This window comes from Eurypyga helias, unplaced genomic scaffold, assembly GCF_000690775.1.
Source record: "Eurypyga helias isolate BGI_N326 unplaced genomic scaffold, ASM69077v1 scaffold414, whole genome shotgun sequence".
NCBI lineage: Eukaryota > Metazoa > Chordata > Aves > Eurypygiformes > Eurypygidae > Eurypyga > Eurypyga helias.
Window position 1 is genome coordinate 190584 of NW_010248021.1, and position 24593 is coordinate 215176.

The 24593-nt window shown below is 44.7% G+C and overlaps 1 protein-coding gene across 1 annotated transcript in view; it reads right to left on the reverse strand.

Moving 5' to 3' along the window:
* The window catches only part of TMEM132B (transmembrane protein 132B), a 210470-nt gene that overhangs the window by 45293 nt on the left and 140584 nt on the right, over positions 1–24593 (reverse strand). The window contains exon 4 of the mRNA XM_010150904.1: positions 19770–19956. Within this exon, the coding sequence (XP_010149206.1) occupies positions 19770–19956 (187 nt within the window). The remainder of the gene's footprint in view (positions 1–19769; positions 19957–24593) is intronic.

Here is a 24593-nt window from a genome sequence, read left to right on the forward strand (position 1 = left end):
AGCTTTCAGCCACATCCTCCCGCCCTGGTGACACCCTCTATGACATCCTGGAAACACGCTCGCGCGGCACAGATGTGAGCCAGCACTTCCCACATTTTCTTGGTTTTCAATGTTTTCCCCCCCAAAACGGAAGAACGCTTCCCAAACATCTCGGCACAGCTTCAACAGGTTCTCCTCAGGTTTTTGACGGACAACACTGGGAATAAAATCAATGGTCGTGTCACACCTACAGCGTGTTTATGTGTAAATCGAAGCCAGGAATGCAAAGCCCAGGTGAGGGTATTCACCTACAAAACCTGATCCTGGGTCTGGGAACAAGAAAGTCCACATGAAGACATTACTGAGAACACGGTGCGTAAAGTACCTCCTTGACGCTATTGAAATTTCCAAACTGACAAAGCGGTCAACCAGTGCCCAACTCCTGAACTTGCAGGACAACACCTACATCAAACACACCTTTCTGGTTTCCATTTTTTTGCTAAAAGACACTGACATTTTGCTCCCTGCCCAATGGTTACGCTCCCTGAAGTGCCGCAATACCCGGCATTTTAATACCGGGTTTCTTCCTCTCTGTTAACAAAAGCAATTGTGCAAGTTGTTGTTTTGGATTCTCCGTCCAGTAGTGCTGAAACTCACCTCTGGAACACAGATCCAGTGGAACCTGACGGCAGCTACTACGGAGAACAGCCCAGAATAAATAATAAATAAATAAACTGCAACCTTCTTCCGAACGACAAGTTGTGACAGGAGGGGAAGAGGGGGTGACGCGCAGGTTGCCTGGCCAGGAAGCGCAGGGCTGTGTCAGTGCTGAGTTGAGACAGAATCGACCTCAGCCACGTCCAGCAGAAGCATCTCAGCAGGCAGCCGTGTCTTGCGGCAACCTCCTCTGCAGCAGCATTTCTGGTTTGTTTTGTTTGGGTTTCTTTCCTCTTTTCTTGGCCAAGAAACTCATAAAGAGAGTTTCAATCTAAAAAACCTCATTCCGGCATGCATTGCTGTTCAGTCCAGAGGGGAATAAACCTAGAATCTAGGAAAATTAGTGCCAAGGGAAAGACTGTAGAACACGTTAAGCATCGCTGCGCATGGCTGCTGTAGCCTGTATTTCACTAAGGTTTATGATAACTCTTCCCACCGACTCCGCGTGGCCCCGTGGGGAAAACAAAGCCAGGAACCCGATGTTTGATTAAAAACACATCGAAACGAAAGGTGGGCTGGGATATGATATATAAAGATTTTGCTATTTTTACATGTGCAGTGATATTTAGAAAGGTTGGAAATTATGTTTAGATTTTATCTATTTCTGGTCAAACGGATTGCCAGAGGATTTTTCTGCCAGGGGCTGTCTGCAGTTTGACAGCAGGGAATACGCAGTGTGCTAGGATTCCATTCATAAAATCTTGCAAAATGAATTCAGGCGAGGTGGAAGCGGTAGCCCTTTCGCGTGTGCGCGATTTTCCGAGCAAACACACCTCAGAGCACACCCCTCTCCAGGGCAGAGGCTGACTGAAGGTTATTTCTGACAATGACACCCATCCCTGGTTACTTGCATGGCACCTCTCTCGCCTCTGCAGCGCCACATGATGGGGGCTGACGTGGGACTTCCAGCCGCTCCGAGGGGCTTTTGCATGGACTGCGGGGAAAGCACCGCGCTGCTCGGTGCCCTCTGCGGAGCGTCACACGTCCGAATGCACCAGGGCGAGCAAACCCGGGTCGCCACGTGATCACACCGACAGCCCTCGGCTATTTATCAGAGATGCGTCGCCCCTCCTGGCTGCAGCCCGAGGAGTTTTGGTGTAGGTCACATGAAACTGCAGCTCGCAGGTTCCTCAACGCGGAAGCTGCGAGATGACTCAGAAACAGCAGCCGAGACAGAATGTCCTTAGTCACTCATTTCACACAACCCCATCGAAAGTCCACGGTTTTGTGTCTCACAGACCAATCATGCGAGTGATTCTCCTTGAAATTTATGTTTACAAACCCACCGGAATTTGGCTGCTGAGACCGGCGTCTGTGTCAACAGCGTGCTTAGCTCTCCAGGACCCCATGCCACTTTCAGGACAGATTTTCTTCTCACACAAAGTTTTCAGATACGCATTCCACCGGTGACTAAAACTTTAGTATTTTGCTCACAAGCCCGCAAGGAACGGTACAAACATTATTATAAATTTTAAAAAAAGCACAATGATTAACTGAGTAGATTAACCTCCAGAACACTTGGACAGCTGTTTGAACATGCTGTCTTTGAGGCCAATATGCTGGAACAGCTGTTCTTATATGTAAGGCAAAACTGTCCGCTTTGTTTTGCAGCGGGAATACTCCGAGTCTGTTTCTCAGTAACTTCAATGTACACCTGGAGCGCTGCCACACTATTTTTTATAATTTGCACACGTTTTCCCCCATATTATTAGCCACTTCACCGATGTCAACTCATTTGGGCAACAGTATGCTCAAGAGCAAAGTCAAGTGCCTTTCTGTCGTCTTGACGGGGATGCACACACGCAGGCGGCACGCTGCTGCCTGCAGCCAGCGGCTTACAGAATGGGTGAAGGAACTGGAGTATTTTGTACGTAGTTTCACAATAAGCACACGCGTTCCTATAGTGGAAAGCGTGTTCTGGTCCATGGCACCTCCTCCCCTTGTTCCCAAGGCAACTCCGTACTCCGACACACGCAAACACACGCGCACGCTATCAATCCTCTTTTCTGATGTGAGATTTCTTCATTTATCAGCCAAACCCTAGCCAGCCTCTGCAGCAGTGACAGCCCAGGACAGGCTTCTCACAGAGGAACTCACAGCAGGAAAACATTCAAGAAGCTTTTCCCTGCCACTGTACACTTTGACCACGTTTTGGAAACTTTCCGCATCAAGAGCTCCTGTCTCTGCCAGCCACATAAATAAGAAGCCCCAAGTCCACCTCGCAACATCCTTGTGCTTTCCTTCTCCAGCGCAAAGCTTTCAGCCAACCCCTTCCAAGGAGAAGGAATAACCTGGGAGGTTGGTTTGCACGTGCGTCTCCACATTCCCTCCCAAGACTAAGCATCACAGTGGCACTCTGGCCTTAAGGAAAGGCATTACAGCCACAGCAAGCCTGGCAAGAGCCGACGTGCCGATGCTGCACGGCAGCACCTGACACTTGGCACCGGAACACGCCAAAACTCTTCTGTGTTTCTAAACGAAACTCATTTCAGAGCAAGTAAGGCCTCGCACAAAAACGATTTGTCATGCTCAGCACTCCATGCTAAATCACATTTATACCCTCTGATTCCCAGTTGTAATCCTCTTTGGAATTCGCTTAATTGTTGGGCTTTTACGAGCTGGGGGTCAGGTACCGACACTGAGTAATGAGTGAAAACTGCAGAGTCGAGTCTGACCAATTCTGCTGTTTATCTGAGAAGTGAGATGTGACAAAGAGGCAGCTGGAAATGGCAAGAGACGTTCTGAAAGAAAGCACTTTGAGTCATTGCTGGGTTTTTGTTGTTTCCATCTATCTGGTTTTTTTCCTTCGCATAACAAAAAGCCTGCTGATTGCCATTATTGCCTGGGGTTTTGTACTTGTCCTTCCCACACTGTTTGCAGAGCAGTCAGAAACCAGCCCCGGCTCTTGCCTATCTAACTGTCCCTGACGGTGGCTACCACAAGCGTGGCCTGTTCTTCGCGCTCAAGTGCCATGTCCAAAATAAAGGTTACTTGTAAGGCACACGCCGGGGTGTTGGCAGTAATACTGCGTTCAGTGGCGATGCACGCTCGGGGCAGGGCAAGCTGAGGCAAAGCGTCTTACTCAGATTCCACTTACCCAGGTATGGATTATAAACGTGGTTTACCTCCAAGCTTAACTGTGGGCAATTCTGCCAAAGTGGGACGCTGCCAATGCTGAATTGGTTCTGTTTAGGGGCTGATTTAGAAAGAGCTGCCTGTGATGGACTGTATAGAGAGGGTGGAATTCCACCGACATCTGGAGAATACCTATGCGTTTCGCAGCAGCCACTCAGGGAACATGGAGCTCTCTTCCATACATGAACACATGATGCTCCTCCTCCTCTGCAGAAGTATTTGGAGCTGTAGTTTACACAAGCTCTACTCTATCCTAAAAACCACAGGAATGGAATTCAGGTAGATCTGGAGTTGCATTATGCCACGCCCTGTTTGTAAACAGATTTTTAAAAGAGCAAACTCTTTGGTATATGCTGTGGGAAATCCCTGGCTTCAGTGGGATCTCCACTGGCTTCTACTAAGGAAATGGTTTATGAATACAATCTCCTTAATTCATGCACTCGCTCACTCCTCGGGATTGCTACTTTTAACTTGCACACCATGTAGCCTTAATGATTTTTGGTTACGTTTTATATTACATGCTTCTGTTTATAAATGGTTTATAAGGGACACTAATCAATAGTGAATAGGCATTTTAAGTGTGCAGCAGACAGGAGCAGCATGTGTTAGAGAAGGTTACACATCGATAGAAGGGTTACAAATGCCTGTAAGCTCTGGCTTGTAACTAACCCATTGGGCCAACAGGACTTCAACGATTTTAGTAGCAGGTTATCCAATTAGTAACAGTTTTCTTAATAACTAAGTCTCTGTCAACCATTATAAGTGGAATCCTGTTATACAAGGAGACAATTCTGTGACCTATCCGGTCACAGAGAATCTATAGGTTTGGTTTTTAAATGCCGCTCTCCTCGGGTAAGCTCGAGCCAACGCTGTAAGATTAACACCAGTACAGCGTTATGCTGGGGCTTGGGCATTTATCGTACCTCCTTAGGGTTAAATTCTGCTCTAAGACACATAAATTTAAGTCTCAAAGGAGCCACTAGAGCAGCTTGCTGTGCTTATCTCTGTGTAGGAGGGCACAACTTAGGCTTTTTATTTACAGAGGCATTAATTAAATTACCGCAATTAAATATCAAATCAAATGGCATTAAGATAACATTACGCACACAGGAAGCCAGAATCAGGGCTTGCATTAGGGTTAATGGGAGCTGCACGTGTTTAGTTTCTAATGCACCTCTCTAAACACACCCGGAAGGACACAGCTGAACTGACCTACACAAAACCCAACATTCTGTGCAAACATTCTTTTACAGTGTCCTAGGTTTTGCATCATTTCCGATTGTTTGTGTGGGTTTGCTGATATGTTTCTCTTAAGGCGAGTTACCCCAAGTGAAACGCAAGAGCTTTATAAACGACACCTCCTGATCAACAGAGCAGTTGAGCGCCACAACATTTCTAACTTGCAATTAGCCCACAGGCTTAGTAACAAACCCATTCAGGATTTTCTGCTTTACTTCAAGTCTAACTCTTCTCTGAACAACTGTTACGGTAACAGACATTTCTGAAAAAAAAGTCCAAGGAATCCAAACCCTGCCTCCCTTGCTGTCACACCCACGAAACACGCTCAGTCGCCCAGATGTGCTGCCAGACCCTAGGGCCACCAGCATGCCAGCAGCAGTGGCCCTGTGCCTTTGTGGTCCGAGGTCCTGTCAAGCACCAGTTCCACTATCCAAATCCCAGCAACCACGACCCCCGGGCAGCTGGTAGCTAAGTGGGAGGCGAGATCATCGCTGCAGAGGTTTTGCATCGCCTAGGAAACGCAGGGAATCCCCCCCAAACTGTGGATTTTTTGCCATAGCAATAAAGGGGAAGGACTAAGGTTTCCGTGCCTCGGCTGTCAGCAGAGCATTACAGCACGCCAGCAAACTGACGCAGATCGACGTGAACCCTCCTGAAGGAGCCATGCAAACCAGTTCGTGGAAAATCATCACTGAAACGGAAGCGTTACTGCAGCAGGCTCCTTGCAGATTCTTGCTGCGTTCTGAATTCAATGGGCTTTTGGAGAATTTTACAGCAGAATTAAAGAAATAAAAAATGTTTGCTTATCCGCCGATCAAATTAGCACAGAACCCTGTGTGCCCAGATTTTCAACTGGAGAAAAACATTAAGAAGATTCAATATTTATGTAATGTTTTATGGAAGTTCAATAGAAAAATCCAATACAATTTCCCAATTAAAATCACCTGCTAGTTGATTTACATCCATTACTATTATCTCAGGCCACTGTAGACTGAAGCTATTCACACAGTAGTGTTGTGTGAACATACATAGGTTAAAAATTAGTAATTACTGTCTAGACAATTCACTGTTAGCTATAGCTGAGTGAATATAATGAATAATTTATGTGATGAATTTTGCATTCCTTTTCCTCTTGGTGAATTGATCATGACCATGGAAAACTTAAAAATGTACTCATTTATCAGAATGATTTTCTGTGAATAATTCTTAACCTGAGTATTTTTCCACCCAACAAAACTATTCTAAGTTGTGGTTTGAAATTCACATTATGGGATATAGGCTATGGAGACCACTGGGATTGCTGTTCTTTTTTTCCTGAGCAGATAATCACGTAACTAGCAACACGCAAAAATGCTCTTACCAAAAAAACCCAGTCTGCAGCTCATTTTGTTATGCAAGTGGAGTGGTTAAGAAAACAACTTGTGCAACTTACAAGCACTAACTAATTCTAAATTTTAAATGGCAAATTTACAGCTGGTAAATATGAACCTACGTGAATGTCGATTTGTTCTATAAAACCTCAAGTGTGCACGTGTTTCTGGGAATCTGTCACCCTTCTCCTGGCTGAGCTGTAGGTCTGTAACACTCCTTTACAAACTACCTGTTGGTCACTTGCTACGCACTTGAGCTGCTGCTGAACAAGCAGCATCAGTCCCTGGGAGAGCCCAGACCGGGATGCTGGGTGGGACAGTCCAATGCAGCCAGGTTTCGTTCAAGGAGGTAAGAGTTATGCAAATACCTCCACAAAAAGGCTCCTTTTAAGCCAAGCTGCTGAAGCCCCTGGGTGCACATGTGCATTACAAACTTCTAGAAACTTCTAGAGAGATTCCTGCCAAGTCTCCCCCTCACCCTAACCACCGTTACACCTGTTGTGAGTATTTGAGCAGAGTAGGAAGGGTTCAAAATGAGGGACCAAGAGGTGGCTGCTCCTCACAGTCCACAAGCTAGAGATGAAGTGGGAAGTGCATCATCTTCACGCTGAGTTTAAAAGCCCACAAGCAAAGGGAAAAAAGAAGCAGCAGCTTAACTTGGGGAACACGGGAAAAAAGTGTCATTTGGCTGGAGTGAAAACAGGTATTTGCATCTCCCCTTACCATCCCAACGTACGTAATCTCTGCGACATCACTGCTTGACTAAAAGATACAGCCCAGCACCACCTAAGACACACTCACTCTTCCCTCCTCAGCACCGGCCCTACGAGGAAGCTCCCGCATCCTGTCGCCTTGAAGGATGCTCTTCCAAGGTGCCAGGGAGCCAGCACAGGGCTCCTGATACCACCGGGCAGCGGGATTTCAGCTCACCACCATCACAGAGCCACTGCACCCCCTCCTCTTGCCAACATAAACACACAACTCACTGAGAGTACCCTGAAAATACCCTTCTTTATCACGTGCCAGAGCCAGAGTGCGCAAAGAGGTATCTAACAGCGTTTCACAGCAAGGTCCATTCAGAAAACCCATGAAGTGAATATCCGTAGCTCCTGGGGTCTTAACACCGTTCAGAAATCCAGCCATGAGAAGTCTCATCACAAATTCTATAAACCCGACGCGCAGTACTTCCCAGTCACAGGTCTATCGCGCTTCACAGGGCTGGGGTTTCGCTTTTAACAAAAATTGCTGGTCCCTAGAAACCAGATAATATTACATAGTAAACATTTGTGATTTCTATCGGCAGAGTTGGATCTGAGCTGGCACTCTGGAGGCGACAAGCGAGACAACCACTACAGCTCCCTATGCGCACACAGAATTTAATGGCTTATTTTCCCCTTTGAAATTTGCTCTTCGTTAGGTGAACTTCAAAATGGAGGCTGAAACAACGGGTGTTTTTAACTCTGCAGCAGATCGAATGCGTGTTGACATCTATACTCTAAGGAAGAAATGACACACTGCTGAGAGACAGAGATCAAACACCGTCACTTACACCCCACCAACACGAAGTACATCCAGCCTGTTAACCCATGCTTGGCACACCAAAATGCTGCCAGGTCCAAAAGGCTCCATGTTTCCTTCCTATCGAACTTCAATTCTCGTGGCTCTGCCCCTTTCGTGGAGCCAAGCCAACACTACAGGAATTAGCCCCTGATCCCAAGAAAACAGAATGAGGAGAAAGGAGATGTGCAGGGTGGATTATATTCTCTGTCTTCTTCCTCCTGCTCTTTACTACAACCCTACGGGAGACTGCACAAGCAGCTACTGCGACCGGTGTGTAAGTCAGGGCAGGGTTCATAGAATCATAGAATGGTTAGGGTTGGAAGGGACCTTAAAGATCATCTAGTTCCAACCCCCCTGCCATGGGCAGGGACACCTTCCACTAGACCAGGTTGCTCAAAGCCACATCCAGCCTGGCCTTGAAGACATCCAGGGATGGGGCCTCCACAACATTTTGCATCTCTGCTGGAGTTGAAAGAGCCCATTTGGGCTCTCCGGCACAGCAGCCACGCCAGTGTTGGCCTCATGGCACTGAGGTTTTGGACAGTGGCATTCCCAGGAACTGTGGAAAGCAAGCTGGAATGACAAGAGTCATTGCCATGTCCACGCGTTTACCAACCCAGCCTTAGAAGGTCCCAACGACTATGCAAAACTCGACCAGCTTCTCCCTGTCCTTGACCACAGATCTCAGCGGGATGCCAACGTTTCATCCCTTAAAACTTGCCAGATCCATTTCTTCCTCTAGCCATAGTAGGGGATGCATTTATCACCTCTCAAATAACCTGGAATTTGCAAGGCTTGCTCCTCCCTGCCCTCATCAGTGCTGGTGCCCTCACTCCTCCCTCCCACCCACGAAGGAGTCTTGTCTTCTGCCTCAGACAGATCTGGAAAGAGCTCAGGGACAAGTGCCAAGCAGGACAAAACGCAGATTTGCCATCCAGCTGCACAGGAGGCAGAGCTGTGAGACGACGAATTCCAGAACACAGCAACACAGAGTATTACAAGGCTGTCCCAAAGCACCGTGTTAGAGTATCTTGATTATCTTAATGAAGATGTAGCTGAGCATTTTCTGTAAAGCTGAGGTACCTTTGGAATAAATTTGTTTATACACAATAGCTGCTTATAGGCTGCATTACAACTTCTACAGCGCTCTGATTGCTGCTCTGCTCCACCTTTACGATGCTATTTTAATTGAATTTAAAAAAATAGAAATTACATGTAAAATAATTCCTAAGCCTAACTGATACCGAGGCCATGTAAATCAGAATTAACTACGCTAAGGTCCATGCCAGCTTTGAACAAGGGCTGTGTTCAATACAAACAACTGTTTAAAAGGAAAAGCTTTCGGTGCAGTGTGTACATAAGAAACATCGGACAGTACCTGCGTGGCAGGAACAAGGTCCGTTTCCATCAACCTATATGCATCACTCACACACGTATACACAATGCAAAATTAATCCCTGCACGTAGACACAATGCAAAATTAATCCCTGCAGATGGGATTCAGCTCACTGTACATCTTATAAATACAGGCTGACAATTAAATAGTCCTAATAAGACTTACTCTCCAGCTAGCAGAACAGCTCAAAAACAAACATCATTTTGTCCACGTGTGCCCATTATATTAATGTGCTGATTTAATTAACAGTAATTTCAGTATCTCTGAGATTTCTTCTCTGTTTTACAAATGCTGCCCTTTTGATGAGGGCTTTAGTTCAAATTACTGGCCAATCAGCTGCAGACCAAGACTAGAATGCTAAGTTAATTGGCAATAAAAGCAGAATGAGCACTCTGGAAAAGAATTACAGATGAGCCAAATTATTGGGTAATGGTTAAGGAACAAGAAGAGTTTCATTTTAGGTGGAGAAGGTAAAAGCTTTGCAGCTCCCTCCAGCAGACCACCTTTCCCTGGTCTGGGTCCCCTTAATGGTCTGTACGGCTCACAAAAATCACACCAGGTCGGCTGGGCTCACCCCTCCCACAGTCACTGTCACGGGGTTCGCTGTGCCCTTACTCCTGGCCCGCAGGAGGCCCCACCACTCCTGACGGTCTGTCAAAGGATCCAGCATCAGCCTGCGCTGAACTCTCATCGCCAAATCCTTCACAAGGATGGAAGAAGCGAGCCTAAAGGAACTGGAGCATCCAAATAGCTCTCTAGAGGCAGCACAGTCACACCAGCTCAGCGGAAGAGCACCTCTCAGCATTTTCCTCAGTGCATTCATTATTGGAACCACTTACTCCTACCAAGAATTCAGTGCCTGTGCATCCTTGGAGAGGGTTTTCCAAGAACAATAACTCTCCTCGTGGATCAGACAGACCCACGCTCACCCTGGCTCCAAGAACACCCAGACGTCCTCCTCCCCTCGATAAATGGAGAGCATGGTTAACTCTTTCAAAGACAGTTTTACTTAGAAACATCTGATCCGAGATGCTACAGGTATTCGTCAATCAACTCTCAATTAGTCTCTTCCCAACGGCGGGGCTGTGCAGTGCAGAGTTCAGGCATCCTTAGACATCCTTCAGAAATAAGTCTCTCCAGAGCATCACACATTTCATAGGAAGGCAGGGCAGAAGGAGCCTGGAAGTGGCAACGCACGCGTAGTCGCGGGAGCAGACACAGCACCGACCTGGAGCGGGGGAGCTTGCCAGGCACAGGCCCCCCATCACAGAGAGGAGACGGCAGCGTTTGAGAGTGGGGAGAGGTGGCCCCTTCATCTCTCCCCAGCAGCTGCTTGCCTGGATGATCAGCAATTAGTTCCACAACTGCATTTTACAGCAACGGCAATGGAGAAAAGCAGTGCCACAGCGAGGACATTCGTGAGCACATTATCCAAAGACAGATGCCCGTGTGGGATCAGAGCAGGCATTCCCATGACACAGGGAATTCTGCCCCATTCCTGGTGTTGGGGAGACAGAATTTTTTTAAAGAGAAACATGGCATATATGCCAGATACATGGATAAAATGCCAGTTTGCTAGGCTGGAAGGGCCTTCATTTCATGGGGTAATCGTCAGCATTCATCCAACTGCAAACATCTAGCAATATGTGGTCAAATCACTGCAATTTGGTAAGCCTCGGGGTGATTTCCAAGAGGAGGATTAGTGAAAAATGCTGCCTTTAGGACTTGATCCCGAGGAGCTTGCAACAGGATCTCTGAAGCACTTGGCATCAGCGCTCCCGGCATATTCATTAATGTTTTGGACCACAGTTGTAACAAGTATCAGCAAGTGTATCTAATTTCATGAAAGAAAATTACTGGTTTGCAGTGGAATAACACCGTGCTTTTACTCAAGCAGGCATAAAACACGAGTGTGAAATCCCTCCTATAATCTCCAGCTATTGTCATTCAATGTTTATCATCCAACACTGTTGAATACCATTCTTATCTTTGATGGATGTGGCACACAATGGCTGTTTTCTTGAGAGCATCATAAATATTAATAGTATTCACATTGCTTCTTAAAATTTGTCATGTCACATTGCTTTCATGGAAACACTCAAAATGCCATTATTTTTGTCCCACCAATAGCAAATTCTCTTTTGGTTTCTTTCTTCTGTACTCTCAAAATTAAACGGTAGTTTATGTTTAACCAAGCAGAGGAAAAAAGGGATAATGGTTCACAATGAGCAATTCCAAGACCTAGTTCAGATGCCCAGAATGAGACTGAGAGGGGAAAAAACTGTGATATCCTTTGGAAAATACAGTCCAGTTAAAATTGAAACACTTCATGAAACTGAGGACATTTGGCTGGAATTCCATTTCTGGAAGAAACGGAGAAGGAAGGCTGACAGTGTCAAAATGGTCCTACTCCACCATATTCAGAATGGGACAGTCGCACTCAGGAAAAAAGCTTTTTGTCAAAATTAAATGTTTGTACATTATTTAATCAAGCTTAATCAAATACCTCAGTTTTTCCACTGTTCAAGAACTCTGATCAATCCAAACCCCCTTTTTGGAATGTCTGTTGACAAAGCGTGTTGAAAACCGCTGGCTTTGTTCAGTTGGACCAAGGCCCGTGTGGGCACCCCCTCATGGCATGCGCTCCCCACACATTTCTCTTCCAGCCTATTTCAAACTCTTCCCCCGGATCAAACTTAATAAAATCTTCAGTGGTTTCTATTTTGGCTGATTTGTTTCAAGAAATCTTTTAAAATTTCATCTTTCCCCATAAAATTCACCCTGTGGTTGTCAGAACAGCCTTAATAAACCAAACCGTTTAATTACCTACACCAATTAATTTGAAGATGGTAATAATTGCAGAAGATACTATCGCTGCTACAGAGACATAAAACACTCACTGTGGGCGTGGGAAATACAATAATACAGAAGAATTTCTTATTCTGTCCTCTTTCCACAGTACTTGATTTGCTGTGAGTTTAAAATCAATCCTTCCAATGTGGGTTTTCAGGGAAGCTCAAGGCTTCAATCCTTCTCCCATTAACTAATGTCACAATTCACACTGAAGTCTGTGACCTGGGAGTCAGAGATTCCAGTTTTATTTTTAAAAAATCTTGATAATCCCTGATATTTCTGGGGTGAAGATACTGAGTTAACTTTTAAATATTTTTCCTGTGAAATGGTGAATTCTGTGAATGACAAAACCACATTCTGTGCAGTTCACTCTGCATGTCAAGCAGAGATGAACAGTCTAATATAAAGGGAACTGAAAGGCCAAAGGTCGGAATTATTTCAAGTAAGAAATATGCATTAAGTGCAATGGATAAACACAGTCGGGGCATTTTGCACATGAATATATTTTAACAAACCTCTCAAAAAAATATGTAACACACCTGGGTTTGCTAGAAATTACTGGTCCTAAGCTGATATTTTTGACACTCCCGGATTAAGCAAGCTGGGGTTTTGTAACAGACCCCAGAGAGCGCGAATAAAGAGGCTCCTGAAGCTTGACACTTTCTTAGGCTAGTTTAAGGTGAAAGTAAGCTTCTTTGTGAGTCGGGGTCAACTCCATCTTGGCATGAATGTGCTCCTGTAACTGAGCTCTCTCTCTCTCATATAATGGCTATATTGCCATTAGCAAAAGTGATTGCTGTAGCAAAAATAAATTCTTTAAAGGGTTGGTTTGGTTTTAAATCCCCTTTATCCCTTTTTGATAGCTGGATTCAACAGTGTCCTATGTAGGAACATGGACACCCAAACTCACATTACTTCAGACACCTTTTAACTTGCACTGAATTAAAGCGAATGCACAGGAGAAATCTTTTCCCAGAGAAGGGCCCGGGGAAAAAACACCGTATGTTTTTAATCGAACCATTAAGCTGGAAGGCATGTGGCCTTACGTCAGGACACGACAGCAGTGGATTGCCCGTGGCAAGAGTACAAGGTCATGCCATCTCCTGTGCGAATGGGGATTTGGTGGCGTTCACCCCAAAATGTGTTTACCCTCCTACTCCTCACCAGGTACTCGGCAGCCAAGGCTCGAAGGACATTAAAAAAACCACAAACACCCTCACCCTGCATTCCTGCTTTTTATAAAACAAAGTGCTGCACTCAGCAATCCCCTTTCAGCCTAAGTTATAGAAATGGGCATCTCTAAGGATGATTTTTCTGGGTGTTCTTGTCAGTGCATTTGCTAGCAGCAACTGGAGATGCTATTACTCAGCCTCCCATTTAAAAGAAACCTCACTGGAGCACACAGAGCCATCTGTGGTTCGAAGTGATTCACAACATTAGTAAACCATTAGTCAACCAACAGCTTACATTTTTGGGGAGGAAACAAGATTTCTGAAGACATAGATTAAATACTTGTAGGATATGCGGAAATGTTTCAGGCTGAGGGGTTCAGAGCACTGGTGAAATATTGATTATTGCATTTGGAAAACGCTTTAGAGTAATGACAGTCTGGGAATTACAACTCTATTACTATAGAAGGAAGGGTCTGTAGCACATATACCTAAACCAGCAGTGCTGCCAGTCACAGACCAAGCCATCCTTTTCCTAGATAAGAAGCGAATGCCAGGTATTCGTCTATTATTAAACCTATTGTTCCTCAAGCCTTCAGCCTCAGCTGGAGCCTTCTTACAAAAACAGCTAAAATACCTCTCCTCAGTGTCTTGTTCTTTACTTTGACCAAGTTTCTGGTTGCCTAGAAACTCTCTAAAAGACCTGGATTTGTCTCCCCCCCTCCCCAACTGTTAGATAACAGATTAATCCAATCACATTTATTTGTGACAGAAACCTGGACGACAGGCTCAGTGCTGTGTTTGTTCCTTGTACCTCAGGAGTCAGACTCCACCGACTGCCTTGCTACCAGCAACTTTCCACGACTATGGAAATTGCAGGTTGTGTCTACTTAGATCAGGAAAGGTAACTGCAAGAACTGTATCACCACTGGAGAGAACAGGTTTATCTGTGCCCTCGATTTCTATAATTAGCAGGACATGCACTTCCATTTCACAAGATGAAGATATTCAGACAAATCGAGGCATCTAGTTTAGATCCAACTTTACAACGTTCTGACAGATGGATGCCCAAAACACACCTCCTGATGCATCAACCAGGTTCACAACTCACGTCCTACTTCAGTGCCACAGAACCACGGTAAAATAATCACCTGCAGTGCTTGTAGTCAGCAATTGTAATATCAGAAGGCAGATGCTTTTCCTGATATTCAGTAACACGAGAAAACAGTGGAACCAAAAGGTTGTGTTCCACTTCCTCACCTTGATCTGTGAAAACGGATCACCTTTCTGCTTTTTGGGACATTAGTTCCACATGTTAATCTGTGCACCAGATGCTGGAAGAATCAATTATCAGAGACATTTATTGTCAAAAAGAAAACAAGATAAGCCTCACAGGAGCAAAGCAGATGACATTTTCATCTGACACTCAGCGCATCCTGGAACGTTAAGCTGAACAGCCGGGCCCAGATCCTCAAAGGTATTTAGGAACATGTTTGCATCTTGCAAGAGGACGGTGCGGTAATGCTCACGGCAGAAGCCGACGTGCTATCTCCAAATGAGCCACTGCAGTTTGGTGCCCAGTCTCATTCCTTTTCTACTGGCAAAATTTCTCAACAGTTTTTTGCCTGGCGGTAGAAACTTGGACAAAACTAAACATTCCCTCCACTGTCCTCCAAAGAAACCTCCTGGAGTCAAACAGTCCAGCTTCTAAATAGGCTTCAATTTAAGGCCGTAATCCTCCCTATCCATGCATTTTTACCTGAATTAAATCAGCTCAAATAGTTCTGTACAGCTTTAGGTGATAAAACAGCATTCACATTCTTCAAAGCCACTTATCTGTGCTGTCACTAGTTCTTCATGGTATAAATCCTTCCTCTTTTCTAACTGAAACAGTTTTTAAGAGATAATAAGCAAGAGTATTGCAAGATATTTTTTAAGTGTTTTAAAAAGTACCTTTAGGAGTATGAAAAGTGACTTACAGATCATTCAGAAACAGTTAAGTAAGAGGGGCTTAATTTTCATTTAATTTTCCATTCTCATCAAGCTTGGTTTATTCAGGTCTGATTAATTAATTCTGTAAATTGTTCTGAAACTATAAAACACTACATAAATAGTAAATAATAATAGAGTATTTAAGGAAAAAATAATTTGTTAATTTGCACAGAGTTTAGGAATTCGCATTTATTTATTTTCCCTACGTAAGCAGGCCCATCCAATCCCTTTTAGCTCCCAGAAAACACTCCAGCAGTTACAGACAATGCATCTGCAGGTATTTTATGTGCCACAGGTCACAAAACATGAATTTAGAATGGCTTGCAGAGTCACTGACAGCATCCTCTCTGGGCACTCTCCCACTGCGCACAGACTACACTGCTCACCCAGAAGGAGACACAAGACTTTCAGAAACCAGATCCCAAAATAATGGACTGTGCTGTTTCCATCTGGATGTAGTTCCCTTGGAAATCTCAACCGTCTGGCCCTGTGCAGTTGTGCAAACTGGATGTTTCCATTAGAAGGAGCCCGAGGATTTGGGGAGAACTGTCAGACGATGCAGAACGCGGGCTCTCTTTCAGTATGAAATTTTGGGTTATTTTCTCTCATTACCGCAAATGTTTTCTTTATTTACATAATTTGAATGCACTAAATTTGGCAATAAATGACACTGACACTTAGTATATGGAGTATCATTCAAATTAAAATGGATGGTTTGGGAGGAATTCCCAATATTCCAACCCTGTACTTCCGTCCTCTTCCAAAAAACATGCAAATCCCCCCAAGAAACCCACAGTATTTCTACAGCTGTACAGAACGAAGAACAGTTGGTTTTGCAACATTAAGTATTTCAACTTTTCTCACAAGTTAACAGGGTTCCAGTTACTCCCCAACGGCCCCATCGAGGCTGAAAAACCTCTGTTCCTTTTTCGTCACCACGTACAGGCCTCGCAGTTCACCACAGTGTTCCTTCACCGCGTTATGTCGGATAAGCTCACCGCGGGAGCAGGGTGAGAGCCGGCCCAGAGCGCAGCTGATGGGTGCCACCCTGGCCAGGATTCCACCTGGAAACCCTCCCTGGCCCTGCTTCCTTCTGTGCATCTCAAACCGGCATTTATTAAGGCACCGCTGATTTGAAACCAAGGGGCTAGCCAGAATTCAGCTGCAACATCAAGTCATTACAGCAAGACAGTCTGCTAATAAGCAGCTATTTTTTGCTACATAATATGCAAAAATCAGCTCTATCTTCACTTAGCGAAACCCAATAGCAAAAAAAAAAAAAATCTAACAAAAAAATGCCTTTCAAGCTTGCTACCAAATGTAAATGTTAAGAACATGAGATTTGATGTTAAGGGCTTCATAAACTCACTAAAGCAAAAAATGAGCTCTTTTCATCAGGCTATTATTCAAATGTTACCATGCAGTTTCCCATATCTTTATCTACAAAAAAAAGGCAAGCTAGTAATGAGAAAAATATCCCCACCACCATCTCCAGAGTCACCACAACACCTCTGCCACAAAGAGAGGCTGAGAGAGTTGGGCTTGTTCAGCCTGGAGAAGGGAAGGCTCAGGGGAGACCTTATTGCAGCCTTCCAGTACCTGAAGGGGCTACAAGGAAGCTGGGAGGGACTTTTACAAGGGCCTGTAGTGACAGGACAAGGGATAACGGGTTTAAATTGAAAGTGGGGAGGTTTAGATTAGATATCAGGAAGAAATTCTTCCCGGAGAGGGTGGGGAGGCACTGGGACAGGTTGCCCAGAGAAGCTGTGGATGCCCCATCCCTGGAAGTGTCCAAGGCCAGGCCGGATGAGGCTTGGAGCAACCTGGTCTAGTGGAAGGTGTCCCTGCCCATGGCAGGGGGTAGGACTAGATGATCTTTAAGGTCTCTTCCAACCCAAACCATTCTAGGATTCTATGATTATCTTCTCCTGTTTGTTTAAGAGAGTAGCATGGAAAACAAAGATAAACGGTGACAAACAGACCAGCAACACTCCAAACCATACGGAAGAGAGTGTCTCTTCATTAAAAGAACCAAGTGGCCTATGGAAAAGATCCACACATCCAAGGTCATTTTTGTTTTACAGGACTTCACAGCAAATTTCTCCTCCACTAAGCTCTTACTAAATCCACCTCAGTGTTCTTAACAGAAAGAAATTTTTCCTCTTCATGACGCTGAGCTGCACTTCTTCATGCCAACGCTGGCATTATTACCACCAAAACACCGTGAGGCTTTGGTAATCCCACCAAAACGTTCACTCCTGCAAATTGGAGACTAAATGTTTTGCTCAAACCATAAAGTCTCCAAGGAACTCTCAGTTTTCATCCTTAAATATTCAATGTTTACAATGAAAGATTGGATACGCTGAGAAGGAACAGTGAGTAATTTATGTTCAGCACAAGGGCATGGAAACGCTGGTCTCTGGCCTCTTCTGGGGTGCTCTTCTGCAGAACCAGGGTCCAGGAAACTCTCCCCTACAAAACTCTCCCCTACAGATACCATCTGCACTCGGAGGGAGACTGCCTTCACCAACGAGCCAGGCAGTTCCTGAAGAGGAATGGCCGTTAGTTCAGCCAGGAACGCTGGGCCTCAGGAACACGTCTCTCTGAACACAGGATGATGCATAGAGCAATTACGTTTTGCTCCTGCCTGGGTAATGCCACGCCAGAACCTGCACCCGTTAGTGACTGTTAAATGAAGCAGCTCTGCAAACTGGCAAACATAAGGGAAGGAAATGCAAATACAAGCTGTTGTTCCTGCCGTTGCTGTCATCAATTCTCTACCAGCCTTGGGCCAAGCCAGTCAGGGATGCTCACACGCAACAGCAAAGTAATAGCCCATGAGACCCTCATTTACAGACCGAGATCATAAATTCGCAAAAGAAGGGTTTTCCTTCACTCGACGGTCAGTTTACAATGACAGAGTGTCAGAGATTAGATCAGCTCCACTTTGAATTCAGGTTCAGCCTCCGGTTTTGGCCATGGACACTTAGAGACAGCTGAAGCGGCCACATCTGCCATAATTGCAAGGAGATTAAGTGAAACCCTGGCAAACCCCTGGCAGAGACAGCAGCACAGCTCTGATCCAACGTTCAAACAGGCTTCTGGGTTGGATTCGCTTTTCTTTTCTATGTGCACAAACTCCACGCCATCCATTTGAACCTGGCAATGCTCTGCGCAAGACTATTCAGGCACCGCATTCTGTCATTATTGTATCTGATTCACCATTACTACTTGATAATATCCCATCCACACAATTAGAGTCTTGTCTCATCTCCTACATGTTTCCAAAAAAAACAAGCTCTAGAAGGAAATTCTCTATTGACTTTTCAGCATATAACTGCTGCCAGTAAGTGTAGCCTTTGGCAGTGGGAACTAGAAATTAAAATTATTTAGGGTCTTGTTTACCTTTACAAGCATCTTTCCTTGTTTCTGTTCTAGCAGGAGAAGGCAGTGGCCATGCAGAGGAAAATGCCAATATTGTTTGCTTACACGGCGTAATAGAAAGAAAACCAGCGCAGGCTGACTCAGAAAGGAAGGGCAAATACTCATGGGAATGCAAACGAAAATTACCGGGGTGTTTCTGAGGGAACTAGTGTAACATCCAGGCAGTCTGGATGGTTTTCCTGGTTTACACCAGAACATCCCCACTGAAATCACTGGTCATGTGTAAGCTCAAAGCTCTAGTACTAAAGAGTCCGACGGGTCCAAACATAGGCCAAGACTGTCCTAGAAATGGGGCATTTGATTTTAGGAGACATTTGCATTGTTTAATTAAGCTGTCAGCTTCAAGCTTTCTGCACATGTACACCTTAAACCCCGCCTGGAAAACACAGCCAACACCTACATCTTCACAAAGTACTTTGTCCTTTCTCTGTAACTCAGAACGGACCTTTCATTAAATTGGCATTTTGCAGCTCGCTAGACTGTGCAGCTCTTCAGGGAACCGCAAAGCAGAAAACAGTCCAGTTGTTTGGTTTAGCAATGAAGTTTCCCACACATGCACGCTAATTCATTCCATTGAAAAACGTCCCAACTAATCGCAACATTTACCCGTAGAGCACACGCGTGGCAGTCGCATTAACACACCAGCAGACAATGGCTCCAAAGGAGCTATTACCCTGTGCCAGGCCAATAACCCACAAACGGTAAAGGATTCTCACAAAAGACTCAGATGGTTTCCAAGGAGCCATTATGGCATATCAGGTAAATAAAATATTATTGAAATGTATTTTTTGCATTTAAATCACTTGCAGCAGGTGCATAGGAAGTAGCACGTAATAAAATGGCTCACATTCCCTTGAATACTAACGAGAATCAACGGAAGCATTTAGCAAAAAAGCAGCAGCAGCAGGTTCTTACCATGGCAAGAGGAACAATTCCCACAAACATGGTTCGGCTGACGAAGATCTCCGAGACCACCAGCTCGCTCAAGGAGTCGTCCCGAGGGTATTCCACCTGCCAGGTGATCTGCTGGGCTCCGGCCAGGCTGCTGGTGTTGTCGATCTCAAAGTCCATCTGCAGGATCTCATAGGAGGACATGTTTGCCCTGGGAAAAAAGAAGAAAAAAAAAATTTCCAGCGTCAGTAGGATGTAAATAACTAAATATAATTTGATTTGTCTTTTCTAGTCACCAGGACATTCACCATTAAATTCAACATGCAGACTCGAGATACTGACAGAGACCTAAATCAAACTACACGGTGGGCAGCAGCTATATCTGTAGATAAGGTGACACAATAGCTTTCCATCGCCTGAAATGCGAGTTTTTCCCATTAAATTCAGGCATTCATACTCCATAACCACAATGAACTTACAGAATAAGCCCCAAACCCTTGGAACTGCATTGCACAGATGTTGCTGAATTATTTAATACAGCATTATTATAATGTTGTTGCTGCAAACGCTGATGCTCCAAAACAACAGAACACTTGGCCATTCCTCATGCTGTATCAGAAACGAGTCCTTGGAAAAGGGGGTGGGGGGGTGGGGGAAACGTTTCAAACCCAAACTTGTCTGTATCTCAGTAAAAAAATGGATTTGCAGAAATTATACATGACAAGACACAGGGGTGTTATCCTTATTTTCAGTTCATGGAAACATTCTTTTCATCGGTGGCACAGAATTGTAATTCTACAGCGATCGTGATATATGTCTCATCTGGCTATAAAAGTGTAAAGGTAAAGAAATGGATGTGAACGCACAGCATCCAAAACTGTATTTAAAGATTACTTCTGCTTCTTTTGGTAACAACACCACATGCACTCTCCTCTGGTCCAGCACTATGTAAATATTAATAATTAATCCTCAGGTTAGAAAGACAGATCTTATCTTCATGTTATAGAGAAGAAAACAGACACTGAGATTTCACCAGCAGCACTCAGCACATCCACAGCAGGGACCTGTTTAGAAAACAGACCCTTGCTCATCCAGCGTTTTACTTCCACAAAAATTAAGGTACTTGATGAAGCGGCACGCAAGTTCCTGCCCCAATTTCCCAGACAGAGACCTGCAGTGTGGAGACCTGATGCAGCTTACAAAGCACGGAGGCAGGATGGAAAGCCAGAGAGCCTGACGGCAGACCCAACTGCTCAATCACATTCCGTTGAAGACACAGCCTGTGTTTCTCAATATTACTGAGGTTTCAGGGTACATGCTCATAAAACAGGTTAAAATCTGAATCTGCAGCATGCTCAGCCCTTCTGTAACAATTTGAATGTGCTCGTACTGTGAGCATGAGGTAGCTTGTTCCCATTGTAGGGAAGCATCCTTGCATGCAGGCAGTAACGATGCATCCTCTAACCGCATCCTCCATCCCACCCTGCGGTCCATTAGTTGTGTGCCCTTACCCTACAGCAGCGACTCCAAGAGCTGTGCTCAGAGAAGGTTTTAGCCTGCTGCTATGAGGAACAGGGACTTAAAACATCCTTTTCCTCCTCCCAACTGCACAGAGGCAGAAGCTGGTTTTGCCATATGTTTTCAAAGGCGCATTGTAAAGGAAAAAAAAAAAATCTGAACGGGAATTATTGATTTTCATGTTTCCTTTCTGACAACAAACAACACAAACATATGCTTCAATGCCTGGAGGATAAATATTTTTCACGCTGCCAGAAGATAATATCCACCTCCAGGCAAAACTAGAAGCTATTAAGGCATCTTTTGGGTGGCCAACCAGACAATCAGCAAAAAAACATTTAAGACAAGTATTATTACACAATACTAGGGATGTAATTAAACCAGTTCTGTTAAAAACATAACCACTACAGGCACCACAGCAGAGTGCTCAACTTCATAGTTTTCTGCGTATCACTTCTGGCAGTTCGTTTTATCTAAGTTACATCCAATTAATTTCCTCACAACACAGAAATACCATTTAGAGGTAAGCTCTACACTAGCTATGGATTCTAGCTATTGGGCCTATCAAGGTATGTTTAGATCTGCAGTTGAGGTTCAATCTGCTCAAGTCAAGAGTTGACACTCCCCAAACCATCCACAAGCGGTTTCAAATTCAGAACAAAACCACTGATGGAGGATTTTGCTTCAGATTCACCACTGAAATAACACGTCAGGTTAGTCTGCACTGATTAATCCACTCCACATGTCCCACTGATCAGCACTTCTTTAAGCTTGGTCCATCATGCCTTCAGTTATTCCTTTCCTGTTTTCTTTTTACCAATCCAAAATGTAACTGTAACAGTGGGTTTCTATTTTTAAGACCAGCTGGGATTCAGGTCTCCCTAAGAAAAGGTCATGTGTGTCTTGCCTGTACAGCAAGCAGCAGCAATTGCCAGGGAGTAAAATGACTCTTGTGCCTGTAAATACGCAAAGACCTTCACTGTATCCTCAGCGCAGCGATACAGCTATAAAAGACGGAAGTTTAAAGACAGACATGGTTATACACTGCTGGATTAGAAGTGAGCCTCTGTACATCTAGAAAAGAGCAGCAACTCGCATACATAAATCTTCCCCAGATCTAATACTGACGTAGGAACCGCAGCAAGCTGACTTCCCAGCTCTCCCAGGACTCAGGACGTCCTTGATCCTGGTTCCAAAGAGAATCCTCATCATCACCTGGATAAACAACGTGGCTTGTCAAATGTTTTCTGCTTCATCTCAGAAGCAAATCACGCAGCATGACTTAATAACATTGACTCACGAAGGATCCACTTTGCACCTGGATCTTTGGTGAAAGAGATGGACTCGCTGTACCCAACCATCGTTCACTTACGGAGTTTCCCCACGGAGTGTAGAGCTTTAGCAAACCAGCATTCAACTTTCTGGACTCCTTCATTCACCAGCAGATTCCAGTTACCTTTGAAACTGCAGGTCAATGAATTTTCTCTAAAATGACGTTTTCCCTATTTTTCTCTTTAGGACAAAGGTTCAGCTTTCAAGCAACACCAAGTGTCCCTGTATCTGAGGCACAGAGTACCCCACAGACTAATCCACCCTTGCTGAGCCTCTTCCCAGGTCACAACTACAACAAACCCTTGATAAAACCTGGAAAGCAAATTTTCTTCTTGCTCAGACTAGTGCCTTCCTACCAGCTGCTGCGTATCTCACCTTTCTGGGGCTTCTTTCCTGGCAGGAAGATTGGTACTAGAGTCAGAATTCTTGCAATTTATTAACCATCCTCTGGTACCGTGTGGGAGACCACTGCCTTTTTCCACGGCAATCAATGGAGGCTGCTACAGCAAAACCAGAGATAAATTAAGCCATAATCAAGACCTTAAAGGTTAGCATTTACTTTGTCAGCACCATTAGCTGATAAATCCACCTCGCAACACCCGTATCTGAATCTCTCTCCTGGCTATGCAGCATTACACTATCAGCCTTTTGAAAAGGAGTCGTTCCACCCTGCCACGGCAGGTCTTCAGTTTTTACCTGGTTTGTAGCTGGTGGCCAATATGTTGGTCTTTTTAGTCACTGTCGATCTGCAACCGCCTGGTGAAGACAAAATGCTACCAGTGGGAAAATTCACCAGCAGAGGAAACGACTGTAACTCATCCTCTTACCAGCCATTAAACCCCACTAAACCAAACTTTATCCTATACAGATTTTTCAGCTTTTTCTTGAGACTTATTCCATTTTTCTCTTAAATAAGTTTGCGCTATTGGAAAGAGTCTGGTGGAATCCAAGGACCATAAATCACTTCTCTTTTCCACATCTTTCTCCTCTTTTCAGTTAAATGTTTCTATTGCCCAGTGAAGTCTTTTCCCAGTTTAGAAGGATTTTGCCAAACCCTAGTTTAGAGGAGCAATAAAAAATAAAAAGTCAAAATTACTTTTATAAAAAAAGATTATTTCCTGCAAGCACAAGGAAAAGACCTTATAATTTTAGGCAGCTGGCATGCTTGCTAATAAGTCCATTTCTATGGAAATGAGTTCATAACTATTAATTTTGCTTGCTCCTGATCTATTCTTGATGAGCCTTTCAAATTTAGAAAAGCGCTTCATGATTCTCCCAATTTGGTAATTACTAACTCCCTTTGATGAATCCAGCCCAGTGTTTCAGACATGAGACATTCATTACACATTTTTCTTTCTGGTGAGAGGAGAAAAAGAAACCATGGGCTTGGATTTATTTCCTCTCCCAAACTCCAGCAAGTCATCTCTCTTCTTCAAATTGCAATTTATAATCCTATTTGTGCACTTTCACACTACAGCCTCTGCTACATACTAGGAGAACCCCCAAAACCTTGAGATTTCCACACAATTTCCTGCTGTCTAGCCTCATATATCTCTCATAAAGGAGGAATGACTCCTTGCACCGGTACTGGTGGGGGGTGACCTACCGGAAAGCAGCTCTGCAGAGAGACCTGGGGGACCAACAGCTGTCCATGTGACCTGTGCCCAAGGCCAGTGGTATCGTGGGAGGCACTGAGCATGGCTAGCAGGTCAAGGGGGGTGATCCTCCCCCTCTACTCTGCCCAGTGAGGCCACATCTAGAGTGCTGCATCCAGTTTCTGGGCTCCCCAGTTCAAGACAGACAGGGTTACTATGAAGGTCCACCATTCACAGAGTCACAGAGTAGAAGGGGTTGGAAGGGACCTCTAGAGCTCATCTAGTCCAACCCCCCTGCCAGAGCAGGATCCCCTAGAGTAGATCCCACAGGAACAAGTCCAGGCGGCTTTGGAAAGTCTCCAGGGAAGGAGACTCCACCACCTCTCTGGGCAGCCTGCTCAGT